This window comes from Zootoca vivipara, chromosome 3 (genome assembly GCF_965207765.1).
Source record: "Zootoca vivipara chromosome 3, rZooViv2.hap1.1, whole genome shotgun sequence".
Classification (NCBI taxonomy): domain Eukaryota; kingdom Metazoa; phylum Chordata; class Lepidosauria; order Squamata; family Lacertidae; genus Zootoca; species Zootoca vivipara.
The window spans coordinates 29,777,958-29,791,283 of record NC_142586.1 but is presented as its reverse complement, the minus strand read 5'-3'; the positions used below and the strand labels follow the sequence as shown (position 1 = coordinate 29,791,283).

General features: G+C 44.5%; 1 protein-coding gene across 2 annotated transcripts; it reads left to right on the top strand.

Annotated features, from left to right (window-relative positions):
* Positions 1-812: 812 nt before the first annotated feature.
* Positions 813-12,265, top strand: LOC118082369 (glutathione S-transferase A4-like). Of its 2 annotated transcripts, none has more exons than XM_060272484.2 (7): positions 813-1,084; positions 2,844-2,951; positions 3,914-3,965; positions 4,510-4,642; positions 9,931-10,072; positions 10,832-10,963; positions 11,841-12,265. In XM_060272484.2, the coding sequence occupies exons 2-7, from the start codon at positions 2,865-2,867 to the stop codon at positions 11,964-11,966; spliced, it is 672 nt and encodes a 223-aa protein (XP_060128467.2). In that variant the 5' UTR covers positions 813-1,084; positions 2,844-2,864; the 3' UTR covers positions 11,967-12,265. The 2 variants fall into 2 exon arrangements, with proteins under 2 accessions (XP_060128467.2, XP_060128468.2); XM_060272485.2 differs by having other exon boundaries at positions 11,558-12,265.
* The last annotated feature ends 1,061 nt before the right edge of the window (positions 12,266-13,326 follow it).

The window sequence follows — 13,326 nt, the reverse complement described above, 5'->3', positions numbered from 1 at the left end:
TAGAGGAAGCAAGGGAGACAGAGTCTAGGTCAGGGGTCGGCAAACTTTTTCAGCAGGGGGCCGGTCCACTGTCCCTCAGGCCTTGTGGGGGGGCAGACTATATTTTGGGGGGGGGATATATGCCCCACAAATAACCCAGAGATGCATTTTAAATAAAAGCACACATTCTACTCATGTGAAAACACACTGATTCCTGGACCATCCACAGGCCGGATTTAGAAGGTGATTGGGCAGATCCGGCCCCGGAGCCTTAGTTTGCCTACCCACATGGTCTAAGTGTCAACAGTGGGGCCTGTCAGGACCTCCTCCTCTGGCCAAAGATGTCAATGAACAAATTGACGATAATATCCCGGCTCAAGCTCTCATGGTCCACATCCAACTTTTACAGACAAGCTTGGCCCACAACAGCTTATGCCAGTGTTTTTCAACCACTGTTCCGCGGCACACTAGTGTGCTGCGAGATGTTGCCTGGTGTGCCGTGGGAGAATTACTTTATATATAGTCAATATAGGCACAGAGTTAATTTTTTTTAACATTTTCTAATGGTGGTGTGCCTCGTGATTTTTTTCATGAAACAAGTGTGCCTTTGCCCAAAAAAGGTTGAAAAACACTGGCTTATGCCACACTATTTATTAACAAGGTTGTTGATCTTTTCAGAGTTGTTCAACTGGATTTGCCAAAAAGGATTAACATGGCTAACTCTCTGGAATTTATCACACACTAACTTATCCACACAGATCTGAAAGTGCCGGGTGTTTTCACGCATGACATTAAAAATAATCTTTGACCCCCTGTGCGCACGTTAGAGAGAATATCACTAATCCGGGGCAGAAAACAGACACTTTAGAACCGAGACGTGGCAAAGTAGTCAGTACTAGTGCAGGAAGGAACTGCAAATCCTTGTTGAGCTTGTAAACGTGGCTTTAGGTTCACTCAAACAGAGGCTGGAACATTATCTTTATTGTTTGAGTGGGAAAGTCACCTCTGTGGGAGGAGTTCCAGGATTTACCGGTAATTGCTTTAGGCAAAGCTTTTTGTGCCACAGCAGGAAGAACCGCCTGACACTCACACCAAAGGCTCAGAGGTCAGTTCCTGGTGCACATCCATGTCTTTAATAACTAAGTTAAGGCTATACAAAGAAAGCAGGGACAGCAATCATAAAAAAATGTTGGCGTGGTTGCATTTAATCTATGTGTTCTGAGGAATGGTTGAACACGCAAAAAGGAAATGCCTGTGTGCATGAGTTTGCATGCCACTTGCCATGACGAGAGCAAACATTCAGCAAATGAAGCATTTGTGGTCATTTCCTCCATGCTTAGAGAAGGTTCGCCTTCCACCTGCTGCCTTTTCCCTTGTGATGCCAGGCAACGGTCGGAGGCACATGAACGCTGGCAGAAAGCATGGCAAAGGCAGAAGTTGTGTGCTTGCCAGCTAACTCAGAGTTTGGGTGGAGTTATACTGCGCTTTTGGATTCCTGTGATAGAACCTTAATTTTAAGCCAATTTTAAGGCTTTGCAGCTTCAACTATTATTGAATTTACAGCTGCATATTAATTTGGCACCCGAGGTGAAAACAAACATGTCCCATTGGAGAGATCAGAACCGAATGAACCGGTAGAACAAGCTTCTAAGGAAGGTTGTGTCTCCTGATTTTTCAAAAGCAATGTAAAACAAGCTTGTTTCATAAGGTATTTGGCCACAGAGTGGTGCTTTTCTAGGATTTGTGGTTTTACTGTTGTCGTGCTCTCATTGGAGAGTTGGCAACCAGCTGGATGCTGAAAGCTTTTGTCATGTCATGGAGTATTTCAGTTTAATTGTTGGTTCTGTGTGACTTCATATCACTCATAATAGGCTGCCCTGTGCGTGAAAAGGCAAGTGTGTTTCAATAAAGACATGAATAATAAATAAAACCTATCAAAGAAAACAAAGATCTGCATTTAGTGCCCAGACTTCAGATGAATATTGTAAAACGTACCTCCTGCAGAATATTGTTATCCCTGCCAAGCTGTGCACAGGATTGCATAGCTGCCAAGTTTTCCCTTTTCTCGCGAGGAAGCCTATTCAGCATAAGGGAAAATCCCTTTAAAAAAGGGATAACTTGGCAGCTATGCTATGGGGTTGCGCTGCTCATCTCGCTTTCAGGCTGAGGGAGCCGGCATTTGTCCACAGACAGCTTTCCGGGTCATGTGGCCAGCATGACTAAACTGCTTCTGGTGCCGTGATGGAAACCAGAGCACACGGAACCACCGTTTACCTTCCCGCCGCAGTGATATCTATTTATCTACTCGCACTGTTGTGCTTTCAAACTTCTAGGTTGGCAGGAGCTGGGACAGAGCAACGGAAGCTCACTCAGTTGCGGGGATTCAAACCGCTGACCTTCCGATCGGCAAGCCCAAGAGGCTCAGTGGTTTAGACCACAGCGCCAGCACTGGAGTCCAAGGCATCTCCCCCCACCCACCCACAACTGCCTTCAGTCAGCCTGCCCAAGATGGATCTCTGTCTTTGTTCTCCCTTCTCCTCAGTACACCTTGCCAAAACACCCTTTTCCTGTCACCTCACACCCAGTTACCTGGCCAACCTTCCAAATCCCCTCTGTTCACATCTCAGGGCAGGGGTGGGGAAGGACAGTTCTCTTGCTTTGCCAGTAGTTTTCAATGGTCCTCGCTTGGCCAGGCCATTTTTGCATTGGCCAGCCCAGGAATTCCTCTGCAGCTGGTATATTCCCTTCATATCCCAACTAATAAAAATCCTAACATTTATTAATTTTCCTCCCCAAACCTAGACTGTTTGCATTGCTTTCAGCCTCCCCATAAACGCTTCCATCTTTCCGCTCTTTCCTTCCAGAATACCCAGCACCTGAACACCATGGCTGGGAAACCCAAGCTTTATTATTTCAATGGAAGAGGGAGGATGGAATCCGTTCGCTGGCTGTTAGCTGCTGCAGGTGTCGAGGTTTGCGCCTTTGTTTTCTTCCAGAAGGAGATCTGCATATGAGTTGCTTGTTTGAAGTCATGCCAGGATGACCGCGGGAATCATTGCCACAGCTAGAGCATCATTAGGGACATATCAGCAGACAGGAGACCCGGTTTCTGATCTAGATGGTATGGCAGGGAAGCCGCAGACACATAACCCATTACTGTATTTCACAACGATATGAGTAAGATCCTTGGCTCTCACCCAACATCATGGAAGCATTTCCTTTCAATGCAATATTTTTTATTTTAGAAACCAAGGAAAGCATAACCAAGGCAGCCACAAGGCTTCCTTTCTTCTTCTTCTTCTTTTTTGCAGGAGGATATCACATATCCCACAAGCCACACTCCTGTCTGTAATGTTGAAATTCTCAATAAAGCTGTCAGGCTATAGGGCCACTTGGAAATCAGGAAAGAACTGTATGCTGGGATGCTGCCTCCGACTCCCTCACATTACTCCCACATTTTCCAGGTTAAGCAGGCTGCAAATACAATAACTGCTGGAATACAATAACATGGAAATGAGCTCTCAACATGATAGACAAGTGTGTGTTCTTGTTTGAAATTAACAGAACCACTTAACAGAACAACAGTTGGCATGCCGGGGACTAGGAAAAGATTAATCTAGCTTCTACATGAATTAAAGTCCTGTATCAACCAATTATGTTTATTCACTCAATATCCCTGATCCATAATAATCCATTCATGCTCTGTATAGATCCATGGCTGGTTCGTATGTTGCTTAGCCTTTGGACCTCTATTTAAAAGTTTCATTCTTTCTATTCTCAGGTTATATAAATTGTCCACTTAGCTGGTCACTAATGCAGTAAGCTATGACCCATCAAGGCATATGCTGTAATAAATTTATTGGCTAACGTGCCATAGCACTCTGGGTTGATTATTTAACGAAAGAAATGAAATGTTAGTCCTCTCATTTTTCAGTTTGAAGAAGAGTTTTTGGAAACGAGAGAGCAATATGAAAAGTTAATAAAAGGTAAGGCTACAGATTTAATAACTTCATCCAGATCCACCACTCTGTGTGTGTGTGCCAAGAAATTCTAATGCAAGTGTGTTTGGGCAGGGTGTGTGTGAACAAATACTCAGTCACGTTGATTCTGCTTCACCATTGGAAATGGTGCTACAAGTATGACTAGGGCTGCCAGACTCAATAGAGGACAGGACTTCTGTGCCTTTAATTGCCCTGCTCTCTTTTGAGTCTGGAAACCTTAAAGAGAAACCAGCAGACCCTTTGTTTAATTTCCAAGCAAAGGGTCTGCACTCTGCTGGTTTCTCTTTAAGGTTTCCAGGCTCAAAAGAGAGCAGGGCAATTAAAGGCCACAGAAGTCCTGTCCACTATTGAGTCTGGCAACCCTAAATATGACCAATCTCTGCTCTCACTATGGAATGTGGGCAGAGGTTCAACCCACGAAGCTCCCCCCCTTTTTTCTTTAAATGCTTCCTTTCCCATTGTAGGAAGCTCACCATGCAAAGTGATACAGGAACTTGCCAGGGCTGACATGATGATTCTCTTTCAACAGATGGATTTCTGCTCTTTCAGCAAGTCCCCATGGTTGAAATTGACGGAATGAAGCTAGTGCAGACACGAGCTATCCTCTACTACATTGCTGCAAAACACAACCTCTATGGGAAAAACCTGAAGGAGAGAGCACAGTATGCTATTTGGCAGCCATATTACACTAATATGCAAGGTTTTTTTCTGGTCTAAGTGTCTGCTTTTTTAATATAATGAAACAATACACTAGACTTGAGGAGAAATAAAGGCAGGAACTGGTGATTGAACAGCAATAACTTAGAAAGGGGGATACCCTCTGAGCTCAGCTTCAGGTAGCAAACAGGTATTGGAACAGCAGTGAAGATATATAGCAGTTTTGCATATACACTTCTTCCATATTTATAGCAATGATGTAAGAAAATTTTGGGGTTGGATTTTACAGCCCCACTCCTGTCAAGGTCCACTGTTGGTCAGAGAAAACAAAACTGAGATGGAACCTAGTAACAGGAAGCAAGGCGGGCTGTTCTTTATGGCATATTTGTTGCAACAGAGTCTACACACACACACACGTAAGGAGGTCAGGAACGCAGAGCAGAATGTGCAGACCCTTTTAAAGCTTCAGAAATTGTAACAGAAAGATTACCCCAAATTGTAATACAGATGCCATAAAAATGGGTTCTACACTCTACAATTCTATGATTCTATGTACAGCCTGCTCAGTGTTCGTGTTTCTCTGACATATTTACAAGTCAGGCATCAGATTGAGGTTGAATCCTGACAAGACAGAAGTACTGTTTGTGGGGGACAGGAGGCGGGCAGGTGTGGAGGACTCCCTGGTTCTGAATGGGGTAACTGTGCCCCTGAAGGACCAGGTGCGCAGCCTGGGAGTCATTCTGGACTCACAGCTGTCCATGGAGGCGCAGGTCAATTCTGTGTCCAGGGCAGCTGTCTATCAGCTCCATCTGCTACGCGGGCTGAGACCCTACCTGCCTGCAGACTGTCTCACCAGAGTGGTGCATGCTCTGGTTATCTCCCGCTTGGACTACTGCAATGCGCTCTACGTGGGGCTACCTTTGAAGGTGACCCGGAAACTACAACTAATCCAGAATGCGGCAGCTAGACTGGTGACTGGGAGCGGCCGCCAAGACCATATAACACCGGTCTTGAAAGATCTACATTGGCTCCCAGTACGTTTCCGAGCACAGTTCAAAGTGTTGGTGCTGACCTTTAATGCCCTAAATGGCCTTGGTCCAGTATACCTGAAGGAGCATCTCCACCCCCATCATTCTGCCCGGACACTGAGGTCCAGTACCGAGGGCCTTCTGGCAGTTCCCTCGTTGTGAGAAGCCAAGTTGCAGGGAACTAGGCAGAGGGCCTTCTCGGTGGTGGCGCCCGCCCTGTGGAACACCCTCCCATCAGATGTCAAAGAGAAAAACAGCTACTAGATTTTTAGAAGACATCTGAAGGCAGCCCTGTTTAGGGAGGCTTTTAATGTTTAATAGATTATTGTACCATATATTCCGGCGTGTAAGACGACTGGGCGTATAAGACGACCCCCAACTTTTCCAGTTAAAATATAGAGTTTGGGATATACTCACTGTATAAGAAATACGACCCAGCGTATAAGACGACCCCTGACTTTTGAGAAGATTTCCCGGGTTAAAAAGTAGTCTTATACGCAGGAATATACTGTATTTTATTTTTCTGTTGGAAGCCGCCCAGAGTGGCTGGGGAAACCCAGCCAGATGGGTGGGGTATAAATAGGATGTTGTTGTTGTTGTTGTTGTTGTTGTTGTTGTTGTTGTTGTTGTTGTTGTTGTTATCTTGATTGACAGTCATTACCTGATAACAGCCCTCCCTTTTGAAATGGTGAATACCTTGACTCCAGAATCCATTGACAAGGACCAGTTTCACTCATACACAGACCTGCCTTTTTGACAGGTCTGCTTAGATAGTTTCTTGTTAAACCAGTTTCACAGGTGGAAGGCTCAGGAAGAGTTTCCTGCTTCATGGATGGAGGGGTCTCTGAGGTTGACTAGAGGCTAAACATGGTCTCAGTCTTGCTCAGTGTATTTGTTTGGTTCATGTTTTATTCAAATAGAGTATGATTTCTACACGGTAGGTAGCCGTGTTGGTCTGCCTTAGTCGAAACAATTTTTTTAAAAAAATCCTTCCAGTAGCACCTTAGAGACCAACTAAGTTTGTTATTGGTATGAGCTTTTGTGTGCATGCACACTGCTTCTCTGCGGAGCGATTGGCAGATGAAGGGTTAACAATTTGGCCTGCGGTTCCTCTGAGACTCCTGTAGTAGCTGCTGTTGTGCAAAGGGATTGAGACTTTGGAAGACTTAGAATCACATAATTGATTAAACCTGCAACCTTGGCATTATCTCTACCCAACTGAGCTTTCCAGGGTGTGTTTTAGCATGTTTCTTAGTATTTTTGAACTTTCACGTTTTATGTGTTTTATACACATGCATGCTTCAGGGGCGCTTATTAGGAGCACCCTAATACGATTACAGTGTAACAGCAAGAAACAGGAGGTGGGGGGGTGGAAGGCATGTGTGAATTTACACATTCAAGCAGTTGGTATAAGTCAGGCACCCCCAAACTAAGCCCTCCAGATGTTTTGGGACTACAACTCCCATCATCCCTGACCACTGGTCCTGTTAGCTAGGGATGATGGGAGTTGTAGTCCCAAAACATCTGGAGGGCTGAGTTTGGGGATGCCTGGTATAAGTTATGACATAGCTTCTAGTCAACAGGTGACTTGACTCTTTTGGTGTGAATGTATTACACTGGGGTGACTCCCATGGATGGGGAACTGATGGTGTCAACTGTGCTTCATCAGGTGGTAATTTTTCATTTATTTTCTTCCATTTATGTCCTACCTTTATTCCAGCCAGGAACTGAAGGTGGTTGATATATGCTTCCTGAGGCTCATCCATTCAGCCACTGACCAGGCTGAGACCTGCTTACCTTTAGCAAGGTGTTGACCTCATGTGCCTTCAGGCCATACCTCTAAGACCTTCTGAACCATATCCTAGGATGTTCACATTTTCAAAATGCTAACTTCAATTTGCATTCCGTCCTTTTACTCTGGTTAGTGTGGAAGACTGAAATTTCCAGGTGTTAAAAAAGGTTATTTATGTATGCCACTACTACGTTTGTTTTGTTACCCACAAAATGGAAAATTAGCGAGGTCCCAACCAAAGAAGAATGGCAACTTGCCGATGTAACATATAGAATAAGAGAACAAGAAGAACATACGTTTAGAGAAGATTGGAAAACGTTTATTGAATATATGGGAAATAACTGTGTACAGCTGAAAACGCTGGCAGCATTAAGATAAATTCAACAGTGTAAATAAGTGTTGGTGGATGTAATAATGGAATACAGTACTGAATGGTATAGTTTTTTGTAAAATATGCAGGGGTTTATGATATGCAAAACGAACCATGGAAGGAGAAGAAGGGAAGTCATTGATAACTTAAGGATGTAAAAAGGAGTACTTTAAATTGTAAAACAGAAAATTTTAATTTTTATATCTATGTGGAACTTAGCAAGAGGACAGCAATCAGGGAGAGAAACTTAGCGCAGATTCAGGAAACAGCTACCAGGAAGTGTCTTAGCAAAAACTGCTGGAGGGTCAGAGAGAGTTAGGCGTTGAATGCAAGCTTGCTGAAATCAACTTCTTTGTTTTATATTACCCTTGCGTGATTTGTTAATATTACAAACACCACTTGAAGCAAGGCATGGAAGGCGTGGGAGGGAAGGCAGAACAAACAGAGATAGGAAGGGATTTGGTTTACAATGCAGTTTTATAAGCAGGTTGCACCCAGTACTTATTGACAGTACTGTAAAGGTGTTCCTAAATAGGAGGTGTGTGTATGTGGTAGGAGCAGATTCCCCCCCCCCCGAATTCAAGGCTATGCATGTTTCCTTGGAAGTAAATTCTTCTGTGGCCTATGAGGCTTGTTCCAGGTACATAGGAATGCCACCTCAGTACACCTGCTAGCCTGTAAACCCCACACTGAGTGTGTAGATTTCTGTGTTGATCCTTGACCATTTGAATGGTGGCCTTGGGACTAGTGGGATCAGCATGCATCCAAGTATGCATTGCACAGATGCTCAGCTCCACCTGCTTCCATCTCCACCACATTTCCTTTTGCATCCTATCAAGTGCTGGAGCCTGTTGTGTTATATGTATCAAAACACTTGGAAGATCCATGATCTATGCTGATGTTGTTGCTTTTATGAAATAGCCAAATGCACATCCGTTTCGGTTTGGGAATCCTAAATCCCTCCATAGAATTATCAGGCCATCCCTCCTGTGTTCCATGGACCCTCTTCTTCATTTCAGACCATAAACATTGACCTGATCGCGGGAGTTGTACGAGGGAGTCTTTCTTCCGCTTTGCTGCAAGTTTGTTTATTAATTCTTTGATTACAAATATTTTTATAGCAATTGACATGCAAGCATTAAAATGTGGTGTGCAATAGCAATATATAATATAGTAGCATAATAATAATAATAATAATAATAATAATAATAATAAATATAATAATAAATATAATAATAAATTTTATTTATACCCCGCCCTCCCCAGCCGAGACTGGGCTCAGGGCTGCTAACACCAAATATATAATACATTAAAAACACAAAATCAAAGGATTAGTTTAAAATACAATTCGAATCACATTTAAAATCGAAATCAAATTAAGTGGGAACCCACAAATCATAACCGTATGGGTAAGGAATTAAAAGTTCACCAGCCTGGCCACTCATGTTGGTTCCATATGGGCTGATAGAAAGAGCCATGGAGGCTCATAGACTTACATACAGGGTCCCATAGAAAGAAGGGGGTCAGACTGAGCCCGGACCAAATAACACTGAAACTGAAATACAATCCATATTCCAAATGAATTTACTTATAACAGCAAGATGCTGAAATCAGGAACCAACAAAAGTGGCAGTATTAGTATTAATAGCATTAATAAACCTGGAGCCAGCAACAATCGGAAGAAGTTACAACTGTATGTCAACGTACTCTGACTGGATGTAGAAAGCACCTTTTTCTTTATGTGCCATGTAAGTCTAAGAACATGGCTATATAAAATGACACACTGTGAATGTCTTAGGTATAAAGGGAGCTTTATTGTCCTAGAACTGTAACATCAATACAGGTGACTATGCAGAATAACAAGAAAAGCATTGCATATATTCCTAAGATTCTCCATAATCTTAGGTGATTATTTATCTTTAAGTGATCCTATTCAGTGTATTTGACCAAACTGCGGGAGGCAGTGGAAGATAGGGGTGCCTGGCGTGCTATGGTCCATGGGGTCACGAAGAGTTGGACACGACTAAACGACTAAACAACAACAATTCAGTGTAAGCAGTTTATTTAGTATGACATTGCCTCTCTCTCTCTCCCCCACCTTAGAATTGATATGTACGTGGAAGGAACAACCGATCTGATGGGAATGATCAGGGTTCACCACAAATCACCTCCTGGAGAAAAAGAGAAGAATCTTACTTTAATCATTGAACGAGCCACGAAAAGATACTTCCCAGTTTATGAGAAGGTACTGTATATAACATGCTGGCACCACGTTCTGCTATGTCACCATAGCTGTCAAGTTATCCCTTTTTTTAAGGGATTTTCCCTTATGCTGAATAGGCTTCCTCGCGAGAAAAGGGAAAACTTGGCAGCTATGTATGTCACATTTTGTTGAAAATGAAAGGCCATAGATTTTGGTGCTAGTTAGGGTTTGGCAGAACCACATGCATTACCTTAAAGGTAAAGGGACCCCTGACGTAGGTCCAGTCGTGACCGACTCTGGGGTTGCGGCACTCATATCGCGTTATTGGCTGAGGGAGCCGGCGTACAGCTTCCAGGTCATGTGGCCAGCATGACTAAGCCACTTCTGGAGAACCAGAGCAGCACACGGAAACACCGTTTAGCTTCCCGCCAGAGCGGTACCTATTTATCTACTTGCACTTCGAGGTGCTTTCGAATTGCTAGGTTGGCAGGAGCTGGGACCGAGCAACGGGAGCTCACCTCGTCGCGGGGATTCGATCCGCCAACCTTCTGACCAGCAAGCCCTAGGCTCTGTGGTTTAACCTACAGCGCCACAGCTTCGGTAAAAAGTGGAGTGTAAATGCATAAAACCTAAAAGGCCTGGGAATAACAAAATGGTCCTTGCCTGGTGCCTTAGTGACAAATGCATATGTGAAGGACCTTCTAGAAATGAGTGCCATCTTGAAAAGGCCCTCTCACCTTGTACCTACCTCCTCGCTTCGTACTGCCATGTACATGCATGCAATGAACTTTTCTTCCGTAGGTTTTAAAAGAGAATGGGCAACCTTTCCTTCTTGGCAACCAGTTGACCTGGGCTGACGTCCAACTGATTGAGACCCTGTTAATGGCAGAAGAGAAGGAGCCCACCATTCTCTCACAGTTTCCTTTGTTGCAGGTAAAAGAAGTAGCTGAATTAACAATGACCGTGTACTCAGTACTGTAATATAAACCTTCAGTTGAAGTGAATAGGCATTTAACTGATTGTGTCCTCAACATTTTCCAAACACATGTATAGCCAATTAGATGCCGATACTCCTGAGAACAAGGAAGTATGTTAAGCAACACAACACCATTCTAATGAAAGCTAGAGTTTCCATAGGATTGCCATATTTCAAACAGTGAAAATCCGGACAAAAATGGTATTTTGAGGCCAAAGCTGTTGAGCTTTTTATAGCAAAATCACAATAATAATAATAATAAAAGTAAATAAATGCTGTTAGGGGCTATTTTTAAGGAAAATAGCCGAAAATAGCACTGCCTGCATGAGCTGTCATATGTCTGGATTTTCCACACATTTTTTGCTGATTTCCACCTGGACACTGATAGAGACATATGGCAACCCAAGTTTCTATCTTAGATTACGTTGAACGCCCAAGTCCCTGCAGCAAAGTATCCTAAACCTTTATCTCTTGCTTTCCATTTGAGCTATCCATTTTATGTACATTTCTCCCTAATATACACATTTTTGTATACATTTTTTTCATTGCAGAACTGCATTGCAAAATTCAGAGAAGTGCCTATTTCCAAGGGGTAGCTGTGTTTCGGTTAGCATTTTGGTTTGGAAAGTATGAATTATTGGATTACTGTTGCGGCTTTCCCCAAGAGACTTCAGGAACTGACAGTCGTTGTTTGGGGCTGCAGTCAGCAAACTCTCACTTCTCAGGATTCGGGCCTGACACTTACACTGGCTTCAAATTTGTTCAGCACTGTAATTTTTAGATTCCAGACCTAACTTCCTTGCTCTGAATGATTTGCAACATTTGCAATTTTAGGCTTTTAAAGCAAGAATGTGTGATGTCCCTACGATTAAGAAGTTCCTTCAGCCTGGAAGCCCAAGGAAGCCTCCGCCCGATGAAAAATTTGTAACAACAGCAAACAGGGTTTTCAACAGGAAATGAAAACTGGGCATAAGTTGCACTGCATTAACCCCTATCTGGGAAGCAGCTGTCTTTAACAATGCTTTGCAAATGCTTCTTAATGCTAGTGGGCTGCTTCTAAATAATAATCCAGTTGGCTTCTGGCTGACTAATAAAGTTTCGAGATAAATGTGAATGCAAAACTCTTCAGCGGGCTGCATTTGGGGGGTAGGGGTGGAGATTCCAAATCTTGATTGGGGCAATATATTAAGACAGACAATATTATTGACAATAATATTATATAAAATTATACAAAGCAATAAAAACGATGCTATAATAAATAATTCTGTGTTTTTCTCCAGTTTAAACACTTAGGCTGGGGGCACAAACATGATGTATAAAATGGCACCCTTGAATTACCCCTGGTGCTCATGAAGCCTATGAAACCCAGGTCCTCTTTGTCATGAGACATGGGCATACCCAGCATGGGGCGGGGGGGGGGGGGCAGCCGCCCCCCTAGAAGCAGGGCTGCCCAGCTGTGGGAGAGAGTGGTGCTGCTGGTGGGCAGAGGTGGAGGCGTAGCACAGCCCGGCAGAGCGCGAGTTCGGCGTTCCCACCCACCACGCCACGCCTTCCCTCCAGCTCCCCATCACGGCCTCCGGCAAGGCCAAGCACGACGGGGAACCAGAGAGCGCAACGGGAAGCTGGAGTGGGCAGGAACGCCAAACTCACGCTCCGCTGGCCTGTGCTCTGCCTCCGCCTCTGCCCACCAGCCCCACTGGCAGCGCCGCTCTCGCCCATGGCTCCGCGCTCCGCCGGGGTCCTGGCCATAGTGCACCGGGGGCAGCCCAGCGGGCCAGAGTGAGCGCCCTGGCTGCGTGCTGTCAGTGGAGCCCCGGTGCATCTGACTGCAAAAAGCTTCGCGGCACCTAGGTGAGACCGGAGTCAGTTTCACCTGGGCTCCGTAGCCCCGCCCACGTCCCCACTTTGTGGCCCCTCCCCTCCCGCCCCTTGCCCCCGCCCCTTGCCCCCCAGTTTTGATCCTGGGTACGCCCCTGTCATGAGATAATCTTTTCCCCTCTTGAACAAATACCACACACAGAGCTGAAGGGGGAAATTGGAAGAGTGGTGCTCTTTTGCATTTCCTCTTTCAGCTGTATGTGCTTTTCAAATTTTAGGTTGGCACCTTGGGGGAAAAATCGAATGGCTGGCAGTCCATTCTTGCTCTTTCTCCTTATTCCTGTGGCACCCCACTTTCTGCTCCCCGTCATCAGCTTCCTTTCCCCTTCCACTCTCTTGGTCACTCCAGTTTCTGTTCAGCGGCTCATGTGCCAACCCAAACCCTGAAAAGAACATAGAGCTGAAAGAGGAAGTGGGAAAGAGCACTTCTCTCCCAACTCCC